The sequence below is a fragment of the Schistosoma mansoni genome, chromosome 3 (assembly GCF_000237925.1).
Source record: "Schistosoma mansoni strain Puerto Rico chromosome 3, complete genome".
Taxonomy (NCBI): Eukaryota; Metazoa; Platyhelminthes; class Trematoda; order Strigeidida; family Schistosomatidae; genus Schistosoma; species Schistosoma mansoni.
In genome coordinates, this window is record NC_031497.1 from 7,967,846 (window position 1) to 7,992,522 (window position 24,677).

At 32.8% G+C, this 24,677-nt stretch overlaps 1 protein-coding gene across 1 annotated transcript; it reads right to left on the reverse strand.

Moving 5' to 3' along the window:
- Window positions 1–6,418: 6,418 nt before the first annotated feature.
- On the reverse strand, window positions 6,419–10,897 carry Smp_013540 (tyrosinase precursor). Its single transcript, XM_018799099.1, has 3 exons — window positions 9,661–10,897; window positions 7,797–8,013; window positions 6,419–6,736 (listed from the first exon to the last, which is right to left on the reverse strand). Exons 1-3 carry the CDS (start codon window positions 10,650–10,652, stop codon window positions 6,509–6,511), a joined length of 1,437 nt encoding a protein of 478 aa, XP_018650921.1. The 5' UTR covers window positions 10,653–10,897; the 3' UTR covers window positions 6,419–6,508.
- Between the last annotated feature and the right edge of the window lie 13,780 nt (window positions 10,898–24,677).

Below are 24,677 nucleotides of genomic sequence, written 5' to 3' on the forward strand. Positions count from 1 at the left end.
TGACTTAAATGTAAGTTTTTTTTTGGACAATCGACTAGTTTGGTTTTCTGCAGAAGTACGTGGCATATCGATGATGACTTGGATCCTCCGTATATCAAGTTAATGTTACTATTAGAAACTGACTTCAACATCACATTGATCACTTCAGTGTTAACGTGATCTAAAATAATGGTTCACATCATCACACCATAACATTACTAGGTCTGAATATTGTTTCGTATCCAGACGTACGACAATTACTCTGAATGTTATACGATTTATTACGAATTGGGGACTGGAAAATAACATCTCTTTGAAATAACTTCTTTGTTTTAGAAAAGGTGTTTTGATGATGGATCTGTCCCCAACTCCAATAAATCAGAACACAGCCGTTAAATGAGGATCGTTTATGAGGTCAGCAGCAGAACAAAAATGGTTTACAGACAAGACATATTTATACAGTTAAGATGACTATTAACAGTAACCAATGGAAAGGAAGGACATGTAAAGGTTATAATTAGGACAACTCAAAATTGACCAATAGGAAAACGACACGTGAAAGTCATAGTTAGGACAACTGTAAATAATGGCCAATAGGAAATAACATGAGAATTATGTGAAGAGTCTAACAACATACCACTTTACATTCGAGATAATTTTTGGGATATTCATGTGAATATCCTAACACCTCCCCTTGGAAAAAATTAATAGCGACGCAATTGTGGGTTTACCTGAAAGTTCTTTGGTTTTCTTCGTTTGCGCTTTGATCTCCTTCGAAGTAACGACCAAGAACCTGAAGAATGTTCTGCTTGATAAGACGACTCAGTTGCCTCCGTTGTAGGCATCGGAGGAAGTTGAAAAGTATCTAGCAGTAAGTCGAGGGGAACTCGGTTAATAATTCCAACTTTTTCTGGCATCTCTTGGCCGTAGTTGATTATGATGCCTGGTCCAAATTTCTTGGTTTACTCTGACCTCGTACATGACCTTCCCCTGTCTCTTTGCGACTTCACCCTCTATCCATCTATCATACCCATGTCTATAGTCCCGCACATACACTTTTGCGCCAACTTCGTAAGGAATTCGGGTATTCTTCATGTGAGGACTCTGCTGGGCTACTCGCCTGGGTGTCATTGCACTATGAATTGTTCGTAGCTTTCGTCCAGGCTGGAGGAGTTCGATGAATCGATTTTGGAGGTCTGCAGCATGCTGTTGTGTAGTAGCAGGAGTTTGTACTTGATTACAGATAGTGCTGATAGCAAGATTGGCAAGACCAAGTTCTTCGAACCAATCTAAACCCAGAAGGTTGAGAGGAGATTTGGTGATGTAGCACGTTCCGTTGAAGGTTGTATCTCTGAACGAAATACAGCAATTAAGTTCACCATGAAGGCGGAGATGACCACCACATGCACTAACGACTGTCTGCGAAGATGGTTTGATGGGAGGTTGACCCAAGGTTCGCCAAGTATCTTTCGACAGAATAGTGATATCTGATGTAGTGTTCAACTGCAATCGAACTGGCTGACCATTGATTGAGAGGGTAAGAAATTTGCGTCGCGTGGCGGCATGGGTGTGGAAGACTGCTGCTAAACTTCCTGAATAGGGAACCGGCTTTTTAGGATAACGATGCTGCGTCTGTGCATTTCGACGGCTATTGGGTCGATGGGATTGACAAAAACCGCTTTTGTGACCAACTTTATGACAGCGATCGCACAGCTGCTGTTTGAATGGACAAAATTTCACATAATGCCAGGCTCCACAGTGCCAACATGGAGAGGGGGGCTTCTTGTGAACCGGTCTGGAGTGATTAGAGAAAGAAGGAGCACTGGCTTTCGTAGGACCACAGGTTGTTGATCTCAGAGATTTGTTCTAACAATCTCCCTGCCAATTTCTTCGTTGTATCATATAGTTGTTTCATACTCCCTTCTCTTGCAGCTTTTTCCGCCGTCATTGCTAGTTCTCCCATGTATTTCTGCTTGTCGGCTTTAATGCTTTTCTTCACTCCTCTGTTTGCTTCTGCGTAGTCTGCTTGTGTTTTGACTTTCTCTGCTCGTGTTCGGCTGTTGTTAATTGCTAGTTTCTTGTTCTTCCTTTCTTGAATTTTGTCCAGGGTTCCCATATATATATATATATATATATCTATATATATATATATATAAGTCCGATGAGTATATCACATAAAATGTTTTTACTCTAGGATTTCAAAGAAAGCCAGTTTGCAAGTCCTTTGTTCAAACGGACAGTAACTTGCACAATTTCAATAGACGATTAAACCTAGAAGAATTACGTTGAAATCATGAACCGATCAATGTTAGGTAATCGTCGTAAACTTGGAAGCACTGCACATCCATCTCGTCCCAATATGGGACTCCTCAGTAATGCTCATTTACTGTCCCGTACACAGAACTGGAAACCACCACCCTCGATTTTTCATGAGAACACTTAACCTCTAGATCAACGGTGTTAATGTCTAGCTTCGACAAATCCACAATATTGCGCAATCATCCATCCATTGTCTTCAGTAGGTAATTGCCTCACACCTGACACGGTTTAACTGCACTGGTCACGGCTTCTCACTAGAACTCCGAGAATCACCTCAAGAAACTAGTGACTAGTGAGCACATGATGATTTTCTGTATGGAGTTGTGGATACTTTTGTTTTTCATTTAAACCATGAATCAATCAATGTTAGACCACTATTTTAAACCTGGAAGCACTGGACAGCCGTTTCGTCCCTGTATAGAACTCCTCAGTATTGCTCATCCCTTGTCCCACACTCGCATAAAATAGATGAGCGACATTTTCAAGTTGGCAACACTAACATTAAAATTTAATTACATAACGAATATTAGTAAATAATCTACAATTATATGAATTCACTCTGTAGTATTTCAGCACTAAAGTTAAACATCTAAAACTGAATGAAAAAGTTGACTTGAATAAAGTTGAAATTATAGGTCACTAGATATTGACTCAATAGCTTAGAAGCTGTAAGAATAGAAGATCATTACATTTAATGAGAGGTAAACTATAAAGAGACAACTGTACCATGGCTACTTCTTTTTCAACAGTATTACTTTTGATAATAATTCATAGTGGAAATTACCTATTTAAAAATAAACGGGTTGTTCACAAAACAAATAAATTCATTTTTTATCCTTAGCGCATTTATATGAGCAATTCTTTTTAGAAAACATTTAGAGTATCATAAGTACATAGCATTTGATTCATAATTCATTAAGAAACAAGCGTCAACGTAGCGTTTGACAAACTGCAAATGAACTCAGGTGATTAAATACAATCTTCTAAGATAAAACAATAACTTATACTATGGACAGTACAAATATCTTGTCTAAACATTGTAATGCTACCTCTAAGCAACATTTTTAAACATCCCAGATAAACAAAACGCCTGAAAAATGCTTCACAATCTGAAAGATTAATGTAACCTTGTATCTCTTAGAAGAAAACAGATAAATTACTTAGTTATTATTAGTAATATCTAACTACCTTCAGCAAACTATTATTAATTTTCACAATCATTTACACTAATTGTAAAGATAATTTGGACTTCTCTTATAAACTGGTGCCAATTAAGCAGAATAATGATCATTTACAAGGTATTCTTTTAGGTGGTATTTCATTGAACTGGTTCAAAAATCCCCATTAGAGTTGTTTCATGCTAAATCTATACGAAAGTTAATTGCGCAAAAAGTGTAGTAGGATACGCATTTACTTCTTCCATACATATTTAGACATTACCACCATGTACTTTAGTTTAAACTAGATTGATTCATATAAACTTGTAGTAAAAACTGGATCTAATCGTAAACACTTTCTATTAAACGATGAATATCATTTCATGTGAATCCTGGACAACTAATTTATCCTCCCGCAATATGTAATCTAATCCTCTCTTGTACCATATGGTTAGTTTTCTCTGACATGTTCCGTAAATTTCGTATCAAACTATTAGTTAACTCAGTACTGCAGTTGTCCGCCTAAATGTTTGCTTTTATTTGTCCTTCTTAGTTGAAACTTTTGAGATTAAGTGAATGGATACGATTTTCTGATGAAAAACACTGTTCTTTATAAATCATTCATTCATTAATTTATGTATTACTAGATCCTAGATAACATGTTAGTATGGAAGTTAATCCAGATTTAAGATTAATTGTTCATCTGCTTCATAGAATTCCTCGTATATAGAAGAATAAGTGTTGAAAGGTTCTGATTAAAACAGTTTTGCCTAAAAGTTCTAAACTGGACTTGAGACTGTTGAACGACAAACAAACTTAAATATTGAGATTAACATCATTTCAGATACAGAGAAAACTTTTGATAAAGTAATCAAATACCTAAACTCGTGAAAGGTTACGGGTTTTCAGTGTTCTCAACAATGTTAGGCTATGATAAAGACAATGAGATTTGATCTTGGCAAAACCCCAAAACTGTTTGACTATATTTTATGCATAATAGCTTACAGACTGTAATTTTCAGTTCAACCCCTTCAATGATTAAAAGAATGGAAGAAAATGGACGTGAAAATTTTAGATATAATTTCCTTGATATTTTTGTTTTGACAAATTTTCACAATGATAATGATAGTGTGAAAGATAAGCAACTACTTCAAATAAGCTGTGCAGATAGTAATTTTGTGTTGATTAGTTTATTATTCATTCGACAACATCAATGTGTTCGTTTGAGAGATCATCATGCATGTAGTCAACATCCATCAATGTTTTGACAAAAAGCGATAGTGAAAGAATTACCAAAAATACTGGAAAATGGAATATATGTATATTCAATAGTCAGTAATCATCAGCTTGATGTAGGTCCGTATTAGAAACTTCTCCCTTCTAAGTATTAAGATGTCTGATTTAACAATTCTTTTATTCTTACAGAGATGTTCCTGGATAAAATTGTTTAAACGAACTCGTAATTCCTCAATTCTACATTGATTTCATTATGACAATTTCAATAGGGAACGATAAGTTTTTTATTAAAGGATCGGAAATACAGAGCCCTAGTATTGATTAACGTCAAACTTACTGACTTCAGTTTGAAAATCATCGAATTGAGGGGACAGAACAAACACTCTAAGTCTCAACAAATACGCTTAAAAATTTCGGTAACGAATCAGTTGATGTATAAATAATTTTATTTAAAACTAATATTGGTATTTTAATAAATTGGGACAACTCATGTTACGTCTCATAATAATCAATTTTTGCTTTCTTATATATTACGAATAAACACTGACGAGAAAAATTATTCGCCTATACTTTGGATGAAATTTATTTATAGAGGTTGGTTTAATCAGTAGATAAATGATAGTGAACATCTTCATGCTATAAGTAACACTTTTTATCCCGAAATCTCAAAATACATAAGTTTTTCGAATGCATTCGGCTTTAGAAGCATTATTAAAACAAACAAAGCAAAATTACCATAAATGAGAATGACTCATATACACCTGTACTAATTGAAAGAAGCATACTACATGGGCGAAACCCTAATAGAATAGATTAGGTTTGTCTCAAATACATCATTCAACTGACGTTTGAAAACAGAATGCAAATCACGCTAGTGTGAAAATTACTATCCATTATTTCTATAAAGGCTATAGATAAACTGAACAACTAAGTTCTGTATATTTGAATTACGAGTTAAAGCGAGAACTTACGCCAGTAACTTCCTTGTAATTTTTAAATTTATTTGATATATCATTCGTGAAAGCTTTAGATTAATGTGAAAATTTTGAAGGAGTTTCATAACTCAATCCTTCAACTTGAAAGTGATAGGAAAATTCCAGTTCCTTCAGTTGCCAACATTGTGTATTATTTTCTCAAACTAAGCCAAATAAATTTTCTAGTTGTTGAGGAGAAATTAGTTTCCATTCAATCAGGATAGTTTTAAATCCGTTTTTTAGTGTTTAGTGGAAGAAACCAAATCATCATTATGAGGATGAATGATGTTTTTTATGATCAAACTTTAACTCTATAATTTGATAAGTACCTGTAAACTAGCCAGGTAAAGCTAGAAGGTACTGAACAGCTATTTTGGCCTAGCATGAGACTCTCCCATAGTGTACATCTACAATCTTACCATCAATAGAACCAAGAAGTTTCAGGCCTCTCAGTTAACATTTCATCCATATATTACTTAGTTTGAATTGAATGATTTACATTTCTAACATCAATCAATCAACGAAAATGCGTGATCATCATCCACTACAATAGGTGATATTTGTTTCACTCCCAACATGATTACTCTGCAATGGTCAGAACTCCAGGAAAATATATATATTCAAAATCTCCAATGTTGTTTTCATAACTGTTATCAAAATGAAAACTTTACAAACTGAACAAAACCGCTTTATTTTCAATTTCTTTCAGTACTAATCTGATTGACTTGATAGAAAACCACAGCAGATATTTTTGGAATAATATTTATTCATTTAAAGTTGATCAAAAGTATTCAATTTCAGCTTCTATGCTTTGTATTGTTATGATCTCAAGTAAATAATAAATTAGACACGATATTTAGGACCACATTTCAAGTATTTTTCTCCCTTGAAGCCACGTTTACCAAAATTAAAATTATCATATGTATAACCTATTAGTTTTGTATTTACAAACATTTGTACGTGTTTAATTGTAGGAATGAAACCAACCATATTACATTCACGACAATTTCCAAGTGCAACTCCATGATTTGGATAATCCGTTGGACGTGGACGATTATACATAAACCATAACTATTATACAAAATAATAATAACAATAAATACAGAAAAAAGTAAACTAAATTATAAGGCATTGTATTACAAAATTCAGTGAATTATTGAAAATGGAATTTGTCCCACATAATTTCATATATCTGGATATGAAATCATTTTACTTGTAATAAAGTGTTTCGAGTTTAGACTACTAGACAAGCTTAATCATTTCAAAGTAAACTGATGGATATAAAATCTATGGATTATTTTTAAAGGCAACTGACAATATATGGATAATCGTTGGAAATCAAAGATTATGGAACAGTTGTATTATATCTTAGTTACTTAACCCTCATTAGTAAGGGCTCACGAACTCCTTGATCTCTCTGTCAGTATGAAAACATTTGGAGCTTTGAGCCAGAATCAAGTAGTTTACATGTCTATCTTCAATCAATTCACGATATAGGACTACTGTGATCCAATATTGCCTTTGTATTATTGTGTTAGTTTCAATTTGATTCAATCTACTTAAATCCAATATCTGTTTTTATCATCTAAGTGATGAGGTGAAGTTACATTTCATGGGTGTCATCAGTTTTTTCTTTTTGTAGAAGACATCTGTTCATCATTTTTACAAGATAATTGGGAAATCATAGTATGATTAGCTAACTTTCATTTACGATTGAAACTATGTGACAATAAATTGGACCGATTTACTCCAGTGGTTGTCAACATAGTTTACCTCGTGTTCAATTTGTACAAATATTCAGAATAAATACTTTGAAAAACTATACAAGATATGATAAAACAATTCAGTACATATTTAATTGACTAAAATTCCTTAGTCTCAAAGATTAAAATATTTTTAAAATATCATTTCAAGCTAATCAGTTTCATCGGAATAATTTAATAATTTATTCGAGTTGGAATATCTTCACTGGTTATTTCGGAGAATAAAATTCCCTGTAACTTGTAATTATATCATTTGAAGTCATTAACGGTTTACGAGTAGATTGTACATAAATAAAAGAAAAACTAATTATAATTATTGAAAGAATAAAATGTTCAGTATATATAATAATTTAATGCTTATAACCTACTTGGAAAATTCTATCAATTTGTGTATGATGTACTAAGAATAGAGGATCATTGGGTGAAGTAGCTGCACAACAAAATGTACCACTCACTACATTATGTACTTTATTATGCATAAATGAATAAGTTGAATTGTCACCGGGAAAAGAACAAAATCCTTCAAGAGCTTGATGAAAACCACGACATTTATCAAAATCCTCCTTCACTTGAGGCAAATAAAACCTATCAACAGATAAATATTCTTTTTCTGTTATAAAATAAATGGGGAAATATAAAATATTTGAAAGAAAGTTTAATTTACAATTATTTATAATTCTTCTTCCACCAGATATTTGTATGATATCAGTGACATAAGTTTAAACTGTTCATTTTCCAGAAAACTTTTTTTCACATTTCTAGTTACTACCGGTCGCTTAATTGTCCTTCAAATCACTTAATTAATTCAGTGTAGTAAAAATCCGACTTACTCAAAAGACATATTTCTAAACATCAAAACTACAACTAAACCCCCTAGGGTCTAAAACAAACTTTTTAGAATTAATTTATTAAATAAATCATGGTAATAAATATATTTGTAAATATTTTTAATAGTTGAATTCATGAGTCGATTTAAACTAGACCACCACTGAAATCCTAAAAGCATTGGACAGCTGTTTTGTCCTAGTATGGTACCTCTCAGCATTGCGCATTTACTGTTGGATGCCGGCTGAGTGGTTTAGAGGTTAAGCGTTCACGCGCGAGACCTAAAGTCTTGATTTCAAATCCCGCGTACTGGATCGTGGGTGTGTAGTACTGAGGGGTCCCATACTAGGACGAAACGGCCGTTCAATCCTCCCAGGTTTTCCAAGATGGTCTAGCTTATATCGACTTATGAATTCAACTACTGCAATTACTAAAATCTCCACAAACTCTCATTCTGGTAATATTCGTAATTATTATGATTATAAGAATTTGATAAATAAAATGGAAAGGTTTGACAAGAAGCAGATTTTAGGCATTTTAAAGCGCGTTAACATATACATTTTCTCACCATTTTATGGTACCTTTGGAACCTCAGTATATCTGTTTAGATCTTAGCAACGCATTGGGTTTGGAATAGTTTATAAACACCAGTTATTAAATCTATACAACTATGATTTCTAACAACCAAGGTTATTGCAAGTTTATATAACTGGAACTCGTCAAAGTATCGTTTTTCCTGTTTCAACGACCTTGAATTTACTTGACTTTCCTCTTATCCTTATTTTATGGAATCTAACCTTTGTTGTGGTCATTTGTTAGCAATCTTATTTCATTATCTGATTTATTACACCAAGATGCTAAACATAACCAATAAGAATTAAGGCATAATGGGAATTAGGCTCAGTTTTATTTAAGTTACACGCTTTGTAATTAAATAAACAGTATCGAAACTGTCCACTGCTTAAAATTATTTATAATAACTGAGCAATTCCGTTTTTTAAGATCTAAAAGCTAAGATATTAAAAAATCAATGGTGAGATGAATGATTGGAACATCAATCTATATGTATTACCTCAAATTTAATCAATTATACTGAAACAGGATATCTGTTTAAGTATATAATGTCAATATATCCAGAAAAGTCAGGCCGTGTGTGAAAAGGTATAAATCCACTCTAACTTATTAAACGCGTGAATCTAAGTTCATGAGCAAAATTTATTCTCCACTCATAGCTATACATGGAATTGGTTAAACCAATGTTATTTACTACTTAAATAAATATTTCACAGGAAAGATATTATTTAATTCTACAAATAATGAAATCTATTTGTCATTGTAACTTTTACAGTATCATGTTTTGATTGTGGTGAAGTGTTTATAAACCCAGTATGATAAAAAATTACTTACGTATCCTTTGAAAGAGTGAACAAAAGGTTATGAGTTGTTGGGAATGCTGTACTTTCGAAATATCTTGTCAATACTCGAAAGTTTGGCCAACCAGCATGACAACTATAACAATTACTTCCCGTAGTTGGGGGAGAACAGTATTCCGGCCACATGTAGAATGGACTTCTAGGGTCTATTAAACGAGTTTGCCCAACCCATTGTCCATAACCACCTAATAAACTATTAACACAAACATCACACCTTGTAGAATCAACCCAATCCCAATAAGGTATTGTGAAATCTGTCCAACCATACAGTCGAATTGCAATTTTACGTAGATGTCTTTCCCAAAATAACATATAATATCTATGCCAAGTTAAAAATCCAACTACTTCATGATTATTATCCAAATGTCTACGTATTATACAATCTATATTATCATGAAATAATGTAGCTCTGCTTGCATAACGATGTATAAAAGAGAATAAATATTGTACATCTACATCTAAAAATTTAGGTTTCCATAATGGATCAGAATGTATAGCATCTTTTTCAAATAATATCAAATAATCCGTTGGAGTAGTAAGCATTCTTGTTACAACATTAACAAACATTTTTCTTTTTTTTGGAGAAAATGATAATATATTATATCGAATATATTCTTTACGTTTATTACAAAATTTTCCTTCCCAACCATACCAACATTCATTACATGAAATACCAAAATAATGATTTTCACATTTACAAAAATGATTAAAAAATCTTGATGGCCAATTCATTCTATCATCCATAATTAAATAAAATGGTATACGATCAATTTGTGTATATTCTTTTTGACATGTACCTTGACCTGGACCACCACATGGATATTTGGAACCATTAGGTATTGGACAACAAATACCACTACCACCAATTGCTGTAATATTATTTACACATAATTTTGGTATAAGACATTGAACATTTATTATTATTAAATAGAATGTTAGAATAATAATAAACCATATATGTTGCATAATAATAATAATATTGATTTAATTTATTATAATAATTAATTATAATGAATAATTTAATTAATTTTCAATGAATATTATTCACATGAAATATGTCCATAAAAAGAAAAGGGGGTGGGGAATTTTGTAGGAATTTACTCTATGGTGATATAATTTATTAATAATTGAAATAAATGTAATCAAATCAACCGATTCAATGAGATATATATATATATAGAAGGTTATAATCTGTTTAACTATTCTATTCCTATGCTTTCATTACTTATTATATATTTGATATAAATATACCAATTTTTTCTTTTTTTTTTGGTATTCAGAGTGCTCATATAGATTAGGAAAATTATTTTTTTCTTTTTTTTTAGTTGATCGATAACGAATTGAATAATATATATTACTCAAATTATATTGTATGACGATGTTATCTATAAGAAATCAATATTTGATAAAAAATAAATATAGAACTATGTTGATCAACAGAAAATTGATTAATTTATTTCTAGTGATGTAATTTTTGAAGATTTTTTTTTATTGTTTTTGACAATATCATCATTATCAGAAGGGGTTTTTGTGGAGATTTAGTATTTTCATAGTTGAAAGCACCATCGGATGCTGGCTCAGTGGTCTAGTGACTGACTTCGAGAGGTAAATCCAGGAGTTCTAGTGAGAAGCAGTGACCAGTGAAGTTCAAACCACATCTGTTGTGAGATAGGAGCTCACTGAAGACAATTGGTGAACGGTTGCTCAGCTTCGTGGATTGGTTGGAGTTAGACATTAACACCGTTCGATGCCGGCCAGCTCAGTGGTCTATTGGCTAAGTGTTCCGGCTCGAGACTGGTAGGTCCTGGGTTCGAATCTCTCGAGGCGGGATCGTGGATACACACTGCTGAGGAGTCCCGAAATGGGACGAAACTGCCGTCCAGTGTTTTCAGGTTTTCCATGGTGGTCTAGCTTCAATTAACTCACGCTTTCAACTATGAAAATATCATCATTGATTACATAATAATGAGGTGAGGTTTCCAGTTATTTCACAAGTGTATCAATCGGTTTGTTTTAATGCAGCTGATTGTGATTGATAGTTTTCGTTTAACCAATGACCGCAAGATTGATTGCTAAATTTGAATTTTCATATCATACAATGAACTTAATTAGATAGCTGTTGAAAACCAGGAAGAATGAGACGAACTTTTTAACCTACTATTCGACTCTTCAATGGTTTGCATATATAACACTTCCAGAAGTTGAAACCAGAGCCTTTAAGCCAGCTGGGAAAAGCAGTCAACACACTAGGAAACCCGATTTATCACATGGATAGAAGTCATACGAAAAACACAGGCGAAAGAAATGAAAGAACAAATCAAGACAATAAAACACACGAAGATTACCAATCGTAAATAACGCTTGAATAATGATTGAAAAGCTCACCTTTGAATGAAGTAAGCTCTGGTGATACTGTCCAGAACGATAATTCAATATTCACAAAACAACCATTTATCCCGAAGAACATAGCAGTAACCAAACCATCCACTTGAGTTGCATATCTTCTTCATGATTGCATAAGCACTAAGGTTGATGCTGTTTAACTTTCATGTCGTGATCAATTTTCTCATCAAGGAAACAATGTGTTAGCCATCAAGATATAAAATTTCAGTTCACTACGAGTTAGTTTCATGTATAAATAAAGTTTTTTTCATGCAGTTCACAAATAATCTAGAAGATTAAGGCTACATATTTTTAAAGTATTCTTAGTTGACATCCTCTCACAAATCCAAGTTTATAAAGTAAGATAAATTTAATATATGGGAATTTATCGACCAAATTACAACATATCTCAAACATTATTAACACACAAGCACTTTACCAAACAAAAATGTATCTCAAATTAGTAGTCATACTGATGGATGCCAAAAACGATCCACTTTCAAAGTTTGATTAATATAGTGATATGATCTGAAAAGTTTCATCTGAATAATTTATTTATTTATCAGGTTATTCACCATCATTTTCAATTTACTACCCTCAAATATTCTCACAATTTAATTAGGTATTCGCTTCTAAAACAACAGTAGTAGTCTTCCAACGTTAAGTGATTTGAGAAATTTAATTAGAAAATCCTGAATATAGATTTTATATTAATTGGGATTTACCAGAGGGATGGGTCTGAAATCTTGAGTAAACCAATGTCTACCGTCGGTTTCGAACCCGCACCGACTAGTATCATAGTCAGAGAAGTTACTACTGAAGTATTTGGATTATGGCAAACAATGCTTAGTTAGTGGGTAGTGGCCGGTTTATTATATCTCCCTGCCAATTTCTTCGTTGTATCATACAGTTGTTTCATATTCCCTTCTCTTGCATCTTTTTCCACCGTCGTTGCTAGTTCTCCCATGTATTTCTGTTTGTCGTCCGTAATGCTCTTCTTCACTTGCTCGTTTGCTTCTGCGTACTCTGCTTGCGCCTTGACTTTCTCTGCTCGTGTTCGACTGTTGTTGATTGCTGTCTTCCTGTTCTTCCTTTCTTTAATCTTGTCCAGGGTTCCCATAGAGATCCATTCCTTATTGTGATGCTTCTTGCGACCCAGAACCTCCTGACACGTTGAAGTTAATGATACCTTGATTCCTTTCCATATGTATATAGTACTATACCCAACTTCTGTTAAACAAACTCGGTCTAAACTGAATTCTACAAATTTGTTTAGTCTGAGTAAAATCAAGCTGAGTTGTATGATAAATATCCACCTATATGCACGCAAGTATTTCTTACAGCTGTCTTATTTATTAAATGAAATTATTAAAACTCTGTGCAAATATATGTATTTACATATTTCCACTAATAAGGTTGAAGATATGATAGACAGTAAACGAATGTATATATTAGTAAAATTTAGAATGATGTACATTATTCAGACAAAGGGTGAATAAAGCTGAAAAATATGAAAACATTTAGCGCACAAAAACAAAGAACGCATATGTCTTTACTAATTTACGAATATATCTGAACATTCTCGCTCTGTCTCTGTTATATTTGGGCTATCACAGTTTTATCATGAAAAGATGAATAATCTTAACTAAGCATTTACTTCACTAACTCCCTACCTCTTAATCTCTCTCTCTCTCTCTCTCTCTCTCTATATATATATATATATATATATATATATATATATATATAGAAGTGAACTTGAAATTCACCTGCTTTTAATGCTGGTAGATAAGATAATGTCTAACAGGATGATAATAATAATATTAGTAGTAATAGTAGCAATAATAAAACATCCTGTCCAACTTGTAAAGTATAGATTGAATTCTGTACTCAAGTGAAGTTCAAATTGATATGTAATATATAATAATAATAATAATAATAATAATAATATTCACCACCCCTAACTTCGATTGAATATATTCTTTTAGATTCAACTATCTATTTTCCACTGATATCTCGCGTGTAACTTATTGACTTAAACCTGTTTAGATTTTTCAGAATCTGGCCATTTTTCATCACAGTCAAATAATATATGCAGCTATCAAAGTAATGATAAGTAAAGAGTAGACCTATTGTCATTAGCTGTTGTGAATTCGGTAAGTGACTAGTATACATCACATTGATAGTTCTTCGGACTAGTATTTCATTCTAAACTAGTCTCCGTAACAGTACAAAATGCTGTTTTCTATTAATTAAAGCTAGTATATTCTATGGTTCTTTTCTGACCTTTACCATCAATTACTTCTACCATATTAGCATACTTAAATAACCAAATAACTTGATACTGCAGTTTACAGTATTGACTGATCCACATAATTATTAATACATAGTCAGCCGGTCTTTGAATGTAAGTTATTGGAGTTAGAAGGAAAACATTACTCAAATACATTCTAAACAAAACAATCATTGAATATATAAATAATTTCTGTATATTAAAAAAAATTAATTGGGACTCATTAATTTATTCACAAGCCACTTCATAAATTTTGTTGAATGGGTTTTCAACACGAAAAAATACTATTCAAGCTGTAAACGTAGACCATTGAGTTCCATTCCAATAATGGGAAGGTAAAGTTCTCCTAAGAGAAATGAAGGTCAAGGATTTGGTCTCTGATAGAGTTATAGGGATTCATTACTGATGAGTCTCATAGTCTGACAAAAGAGCTGTCCTATACCTTTAATGATGTCATTCTTTGACGAGCCACACCTGTAAAAAATGAACTAAAACCAACAAAATCTTTTAATATGAATACATTAAAAACAATTAAATTGATGTAACTCGGTAACTAAATCCTGTTTTTAATTTCATCAGCTTTGAGATGAACTTCTATGTGGCATCTAGTAATATTATCCAGCAGTTAACACTGGATTTTAGTAGAGTAAAATTCAAAACTGCTAGTCAATACTTAAAAGTCAAATGATTCTCACTAATCACCGTTGGATTGGAATCAATTTACTGGCACTTTCACTAAACAATAACGTTATACTGATGAAATATTTAGAATTTATCAACAGGTATACGTGAACCTATCAATTTCATTGGATTTCAGATAGCAATTTTAGACTGGACAGTTCTCAGAATTTTAATTAATTGGGAAATAACCTATTATTCTTTGGAATAAATATTTTTTTTAAAACAATTAGTCCCTTTGATAAATTTCGATAGTGTAATAAGAAGACGAAGATTATCAGAACTATGTGATATATTAGTGTAATACATTTCAAACAATCTGATCATACATATACTTGTTAAGAACATTTATATATAAAAATCAAAGGTCATCTAGACTGGAAATGGGGGGTAAGAATAGACAAGGATAATAATAATAAAAATAATGTGAAAACAATTGGACACCTAATCATTCTGGATAATAAGCTAATATTATCAGGGTAGGTTTAAGGAGAGAACAAACTGTTTTTGAATACACAAAGGGGATTTGAATTTTCGTATGGCTAAATCTTCAAAAAACCTTAGTATAAGCCCTTTTACACTTTTATACAACACCACAAAAGCCGAATTAAGATCAATCTTATGACCTGTTTCGATTATATGTTTGGCAACAGAAGATGATGGATGTTTATCCTCTACTCTTATTGGATCATTTGATTCTATTTGTTTTTGCAACCATTTTGGTACATGTTCACATAGTTCTGATAATCTTCGTCTTCTTACTACATTATCGAAATATTTTTTTAGCAATTCAAAAAATCATACATTATACTTTGATCTAATTAGAAATGAATCATTCGTGAAGAAGTACCTGTTAAATGTAACGAATTAGAATCAATCAGTGGATTTCATTATGTCTCATTTTATATCAGAGTAGAAAACAAAATTATTGATAATGGATGAAAAAAAATTGAATACACAAATTAAGTAGTTTCAGCGTTCTTTAAATTGTCCAACTACAAATACACACACACACATACACTTTATTACGTCAAATTAAGAAGAAAACGACTCGCTAATTGTTGAATCACTGATTAGCTTGGAAACTTTTATTTTTCTCTTTAGTTCATTTTGTATACACTAGAAAAGCAGCTGTGTTCTAATTGCTTTTATTAGTATTCTAATATATATATATATACATATATGATTTATACCGCCTGCGCATAAAGTTGCTTCTTTTTTGTTTCTATAACTAATGTATCAGACACTAAGATAATATAAGACAGGGAAAAAAATGTGACGTGATTTTTTGAGACTGATGTATGTATGATAAGCCTATAGACAGTTGAAATTTCGATCAAAAATCCAGACTGTATAATGTATATAAAAAAACTTCACGTGTCAACTATCAAAATCTACGATAATTGGTTCGTAAATTGTAGATTTGGTTGTAAAATGTGTTAATATTTATGCATTTTACAAATTAAAATGTTATAACTCTTTACAAAATTATCCTCTTATATACTGCTTAACTTTAAACTTATTTTCAGAAGCGGGTTTTATGGAGATTTTAGTAATTTTATAGTTGAGATCATGAATCAATCGAAGCTAGACCACCATGGAAAACCTGCAAGCACTGGATGGCCGTTTCGTCTTATTGTGGGACTCCTCAGCAGTGCGCATCCACGATCCCGCGTCGCGAGATTCGAACCCAGGACCTATCGGTTTCGCGCGCGAACGATTAACCTCTAGAACCACTGAGCCGGCATCTAACGGTATTAATGCCTAACTTCAACCAATCCACAATATTGAGAAACCGTCTACCATTGTCTTTATTGAGTTACTATCTCGTAACAGCCCCGGTTGAACTGCATTGGTTACTGCTTCTCACTAGAGCTCCAAGAAATACTTCTTGGAGCCAGTCGCTGGTGAGCATATGGTTATTATCAGGAGGTTCTGTGGAGATTTTAATAATTTTGTAGTTGAATTCAATAGTCGATTGAAATTAGACTTATTCGCCTAAGTAAAATTACATTTGAAATAACAGATTTTCATTTAAATATTATTGGTAGTTACATTTAGTGAAAATTAATTATATTCATTGTTGAATCAAACTAAACTGGTTAGAAAATTTTGAAATAGAAAAGCGAGGGCTTTAGACAGATTACAATTAGAAGTCGACCAAGTTAACAAGTGAAGAACAACAAATTGAAGATAATCAATTGTCAAAGTCATGCTACACACTAATAATTTACTTTTGACTTTATGAATACTAAAGTCTTGAACATAGAGTGGTGAGTAACTAATAAGTTGTGTTATTGTTCTTTTTTAAAAACGAAATTTTTGAGTTTTAAGCTTAATCATATTAGTGTGCCATAAGGTCTTATTCGAATCTCGCGAGGAGAGGTCGTGGATGCGCACTGCTGAGGAGTCCCACAGTAGGACGAAAAGGCCGTCCAATGCTTCCAGGTTTTCCCTGGTGGTCTAGCTTCAATTGACTCACGCTTTCAACTATGAAAATACTAAATCTCCACAAAAAACCCCCTTTTTTCTCGTTCTTCGTGCATGAAGCGCTTTCCTCTACTAAAAACTTTTCCATTTATCATGCAAATGATCTCATTGTGTGCATACCAGTTTTACCGTTTACTGATTGTCTTGAAACGAATGAATTCATAGCTGATACTGGGCGATATTTCATTCCGAACAGTCCAGAATTTAATCAGTCTCGATGTCAAACTGCTAGCTTCATTTCGAGAGTCACAAAAAAGACCTAAGCATCTTGTTAGATATGATAACTCACGTACTATTGAGAATTCTGTTATAAAAGTGATGTTAAATATCATTTATCTTGGTGTAATATTTCTTTCTGATCTCTATCAATCTCATGTTTTATTGCCGCTAAAGGTTTCCAATCTAACTTGCTATACACAGAGTAGCTACATGCTTTAAACACCGCCTATGATTTTTTTGAGGTTCATAAATTATTTTATAATACCGATTCTCCTGTATTTTATACTAATATTCTTTCTTGAACATTTAAGACAAAACTATGGTATGGTGTGTTTAACGTATCAACTAGTAAATAGTGTTGGTAGTGAATCTCTTGATTTCATTATGGTTATGATTGTAGAGTCATATTAGGTCTGGAAAATGACTATCAAATGATTGGATTACAGTTCATAATGGTAAACAGAAATCTCCACAGTATCTTATTCTTCATAAATATTATAAGACAAAAAATGTTAATGACTGTAAAACTTCATAAAAGACTTCATAATTAAAGTTATTTACCTAATATTTATTCCCAGTAGTTTTTGTCTTTCGTTATGTGTATATATATAAAGTAGTGTAAACAAAGAATAAGAGAAAGTCCCCAAAGTACTTTATATTGAGAATTTTATACTGTAGTAAATACCCAGGTTTTTACAATAAAAAGATTAAGATTTTAATGTTTTGTATTTTCCTGTTCATTTGCCCTAAACACCCAACTCCGTATACATCGAGCTTCAGTATAGAAAATTCCATACAGTTAACTTAGCGTTTTTTCTTTACCTCATTTACGTGCGGATATGATGAAAATGATAAATAGGCTTGACAATGTAAAATCAATTTTGTATATAAACAGCTGTAGTGGTATTAATTTCTGTACAACTGATAGGCCAATCAAATACAGACATACCACATGATGTCTCAAGGCCTCAGGGTGAGATAAAATTTGAGTAAGAAGATTATTCGTCTAGCTAAGGTCACTGTTTACATGTCGTTATCTAGGTCAGCTTACTCACTCCAAAACTATCCACTGGTCATGAAAATTTTTCAGTTGTTGAGATCAAAGCCTCTTACATGGTCACTGTTCCCCCCTGTGATACCGGGTCCGTTAAACCTATACAAGTGATCAGCTAGAATCACCAACCTGATACTATATTTTGATAAGTTATCAGCATAGTTCCCTGAAAGCTCCTAGTTTGGAACTTGTCACCTCAACTTGTTATCAGTTCAAATGCTGTGTACCCACATGGCTGGATTACTAAATTATTGAGTATTTTGTTAATTAGTTCATTTATACCAAATTAAACTAATCACCTTCAATTTATCTGTTGTAACCACCAAGTACGCTGACAGTCATTAGCCCATACACCGTATTTCAGTTTCATGCCTGCCCAATTGGAGCACTAGAAAACATAGCCGACTTACCCTATATCATATGTTTCAAAAACCCATGTGACGACAGACACTCATTATAAGGCGTGATAGGAAGTTATAACCTGTTAACAATTAGATCATGTGCAATATAAAACTGTACATAATTGATAAACTGTAACTTACAAATGGTAAGGCGTATATCAACAGTTAATGGGTCAAATGAAAGCTTAGAATAGTCTTCAAAATCCCACCTTTTTCACTTATTTGTCCGTAACTAACACAAATTTACTGATAATCTCAACTTACGATTATCAATTTATCGACTAAAGTTATCGCATATAATCTCATTATTTTTGAAAAAATGGCGATTTCATCTCCAAGACCAGACCATCAAATGTAAATTAAGCACAAATGATCTACCAGTGTTACGAATTTTTGAAATAAAAGTAAACAAATAGGAAAAAAAGAAACAAAAATCGGGAATTTAAACAAATGAAAGCACCAATCCAGTAAATCATGAGAATCATTGAAAGTGTAAGACGCATTTAATGAGTGTAATGATGAGTGTGCAATGATTTCAATGACAAAATCTGTCATTTGTTTTTCTTCAATATATACGTATGTAATGACTCATGTTTAAGATGTTGCATAAATTATTTATGCATTGGCATAATGAGTCACTATTGCATAAAACGATTTTAGGAATTATCAATCTTGTCAATAAAAAAAGTAACTTGTTTCTATATTTTAGAATGACTCAAGAAAAGCAGGCTTAGAAATTAAGTCATTCAGATTATTGGCCGAGGTTATTTATTACATTTTTAATGCTCAAGCACTCAGCACTTTCGGTCATTTTTCCGTTTATTTAAAAGATGAGTACTGTATACTAATTTACAATTTTGTTTAAGATTTCATTTCAAGTAACTGGTGTTATCCACAATTGTATGGTATAAACATATTAATGTAGCTCAGTCCAAAATGAATAATGAAATCTTTAATGGAAATTACACCGAAAAGCAGTGCACAACCATTAAATGATCAGAAAAGTGACATAAGATTCTGAATATAACACAATGCTTGAGCATTGAAAATGTCAACGAAAATCTCAGTTCGAGTTATACTTGAAAACAAATTAATGTCGGTGATAATTTAGTGTACGAAATCATAATAAATGCTGAATCTATGAAAGACAGTGATTATTGGCTTATAATTTACAGATTTTAATATGGTGCGACGAAGACAATCTCCAACCACTTAAGATCAGTTGCATATTTTTAATGTTAGGATTAACTTATCTGGTAATAATTAGCCTCATTAACAGTAATGATCTATGCATATTCCAAGTTGAATCAATTTGAAAATGTGCACCAATAGATCCTAAATCAGTGGTCAGAAAGTGGACAACTCCCCCTACAGAATTGCAGCTTAGAATTTAATATCTGAGATATCTTTTGACTTAAATCTATTGGGTAAAAGTACATTACAGGGACGAGATTAAAACAACCGTGAAGAAATTTCAGCTTCTGTCTGTCCAACTATAAAGATTTGTAGATGGATATTTTATGGGATGGGAAACGACGTTACAAATTGTAAACATGTTTTACATAATTTATTAATCTAATAACATTTTCTATAGGTTTTTCTGCATGTTAGTCGGAAAAGGCAACGAAATTCAAGTTCGTATTTATGGATGCAGATTGCCCACTTTCTTTAACTTTTCTACTTAGCATGGACCACCCACCAGCAATCTCCATCCAACTCTATTCTGGGCAATACTTTCCACTTGATGCTCATCAATTTAATGTATGCTTCGAATTCCTGGTACAGTGTATTCTTTTCGCATTAGGATTCCAAGTAAGCGCTTACCTCGTGATGCAGTTTGGTGATATCCGTAATTTATGTCCCATCCACCTCCAGCATCTTTTCCTAAATCCCTTTTAGTTGGAAATTGGTTTGTTCTCTCCCACAGTAGGCTGTCTCTGATAAGAACCGACTAACGGATGAGTCTCTTACGTGGATAACTGTTTAGAAATACTTGCACTGTTTTGATGATAGTTGTGGTAGTTCTCCAAGTTTCAGCTCCGTACAGTAGAACTGTCTTGAGGTTTGTATTGAAGATTCTCACTTTGATTTTGGTTGACAGTTGATTTGAGTTCCACATATTCTTCAACTGTAGGGATATTGTCCTTGCATTGTCAACCCTTGCCTTTACATTTGTGTCAGATCACCCACGTTCGTCGATTATGCTACCCAGATACGTGGATGATTCCATATCTTCCAAAGTTTCTCTATCAAATGTGGTTCGCTTGGTGTTCTAAGTGTTGTATTTCAGGATCTTAGTTTTACCGTTGTGTATGTGGAGGTCTACTGATGCAGAGGCTGCACTGGCTGTCTTAACCTATATTTATTGTTGTGTATGGGATGGAAGAGCTGGGTGATCTTCAAAGTCCAAATCATCTAGTTGCATCCAACCTGTCCATTGTATTCCATGCTTCCTCTCAGATATCGAGGTCTTTACAATCCAGTCAACCACTAGAAGAAAAAGAAAGTGGCAGAGTAAGCAGCTTTGTTTGATCACTGTCCTCAATCGGAAATCGTCTGTCAGCTGTCTTCCATGCTCGACTTTATAGTGTAGTGTGTCGTATGACTTCCATATGATGTTTACGATCTTCTCAGGTACTCTATATTGTCGAAGAAGTTTCCATAATGTTCTCTTGAGCACACTATCAAATGCTTCCTCATAGTCAATGAAGTTGGTGTATAGTGACGAATTCCACTCAATTGATTGTTCAACGATGATCCGTAGTGTTGCAATTTGATCTGTGCACGACTGATCCTTACGGAATCCAGACTGTTGATCTCGAAGTCGAGCGTCTACTGCGTCTTTCATCCGGTTCAGCAACACTCTGTTGGGAACTTTTCCTGGCATTGATAGTAGTGTGATGCTTCTGTTGCTCTCATATGTGCTCAGATCTCCTCTCTTTGGTATCCTGATGAGGTTTCCTTCTTTCTAGTTTGTTTATGGCACTTGTTCCTACTCCCAAATCTTCCTTAATAGAACGTGAAGCATGTTTGCTGTTACCTCTATTTCTGACCTCAGTGCTTCAGCTGGTATATTGTCAGGTCCTGTTGCCTTTTCACTTTTGATTTTTCTGATGGCCATACTGATTTTTTAGATCGTTGATGTGGTGACAGCTATAGGGATGTCTGTATGTGCTGCTTCGATGTCCAGTGGTTTCAATAGGACTGGTCTACTCAAGAGTTCCTCAAAGTGTTCTACCCATTTGTTCCTCTGTTCTCGAATCTCCGTGATTGTCCTTGATAGGTATCTAAGGTTTACTATATTTCCCTGTCAGCTTTGTTGTATCATATAGTTGCAATTAAATTCACTGGAAAATCATTATTGATATATATTATACGTGTTTATCACATACAATACTGTAATTTTTGAATATTATGGCGTAACAATAAGCAACTGATTTTAAAGTAACTATTTCCTGGCAAGCTGCTTGTGATTTGACTTACTATTCAATAACCAATTCATAATTACTCAGTTTTGGTAGTCAAAAGATTTCTATAGAAGTACGATATTTATCACCATTATTTGTAAGAGTTTACATTTTTCTAGTGTTGATCCCCGTGAATTACTATGAACAATATTTGTTGGTGTGTAAACTCCTGTGGGTTGAAAACCTCAATATTATCCGTAATTACAAGTTGATTTTATTGGTAGTAGTAAGATTCAGAATAAGTTTAATAATCATACTAATAATCATATACTTATTATCACTTCAGACAGATTAAAGCTTTAAAAATTATTTCAGACATGCACATCTCGGTAACAATGACGTAGACTAATAACAATGAACACATGACTAGCATTGTTAACAATTTAAGGGGTGGGGAATTCAAAAATGGTCACCATGCCAAATTCGCTTTATTTATTTTATCAATAATAATATGTAAATAATGAGAATAGAATTAGTAAGAATAAATAAATAGAATACCAAATATGGCATTACTGTATTTAATGAGGTTCACACAATTTTCTTATGGGAATAAAAAATGACAAGTGAAACACTTAATACTATTATGTAGTTAGTAATTTTTTATACCCAGAATAGTCAATAAATGATCTATATTAAAGTGTAACTGATGTAATAACTTCGTAGTGTGATTTGTTGTATATTGAACCATTGAGTGCGTTGGTAAAAAAAAACTCCTAACTTTGGTAACTCATAAATAAATGAAATTTAATATTGAGTATAAAAAAGCAAATTTTAAAAGAAAGATAACGAAAAATCCAGTGAGTATTCACCATACTCATGGTGCAACAAACTGATATCTGAGTTAAATATATGTATAGTCATAAAATGAGATTAAACCGATAGCAATTACAATGTGTTTAGCTGAAAACAAACCTATTAGACAAGAAAAAAAGTCAACTGCATTGGATGATAATGATTTAAACACATAAGATGGATCATATTGTCTAATGTGTTAGTTGACTCCAATAGTCTTTAGAGATGATGATTCAGTTTAGCTAGTGAGAATGACTGGGCTATTATTTGGACAAAAGTAACTACATGCCTAGCGATCTCGATCACTTACTACTTATCTATATAATAGACTAATATTTTAGCATGTCAGACGTACAAACAAATTGATGAACACCGTTTTCAAAACCCTACGTTCCCCATAAATATAACGTTAAACTGAGGCCCAACAACACCAGACCTCAAGAGATCAATCCACCTTCAGGCTATGTAGATAATTGCATCAATAAGATCTATGGTAAATAGTGACACGAATGCACGTCAAACGGCTTTGATTATCTTTTCCTTGAGTAACGATCTAAGATGTGGATTAATAAAAGCAATCTACTCGGTCCCATCTCCGTGTCGAATTAGCGTGTTTTAGTGCACTTCGTTAGGAAGTATTTCTTTGCTAACTCTTCCTTTTATCCTTAATTTTCCTCTTCCATATAAATCTCGTTTTTTAAATCACTATCTGTTTGATTTTATACAATCGTATAACTTTTAATTACTCGTTTAGATTAGCTGGTAATTTCTCAGATAGACTACGTAATAGAAGATATATGGACAAAATAGTTTACAAACAGAATATTTATTATTGTATGGTTTTGAATCTAATTGTCTTAAGTCAGAATTATTTGAACGATAGTAACTATTTAGATAATGATCTCGCGACGGTGTGCAGTGATGTGATACTCGGTAAGAATAATAGTAATAAAGTCTTAGTGCATATATATATATATATATATATATATAATATTTAACATATTATTTCATGAAATTGATGTGTGATAGTCAAAGCAAAATACAACTGGTCGTTGAGCGTGGACAAACAGACACAGCCTACTAACCATTATATATGTAATTTTCTTTTCCTGTTATTGATTTTCACTTCGGACTCACTGAGTATGACTGCTTATAATTGTATTGAATGAAGTATTTCTAGTGTTAATCTGGTTCTCTATTCTAGGCCGTGAATCCTGG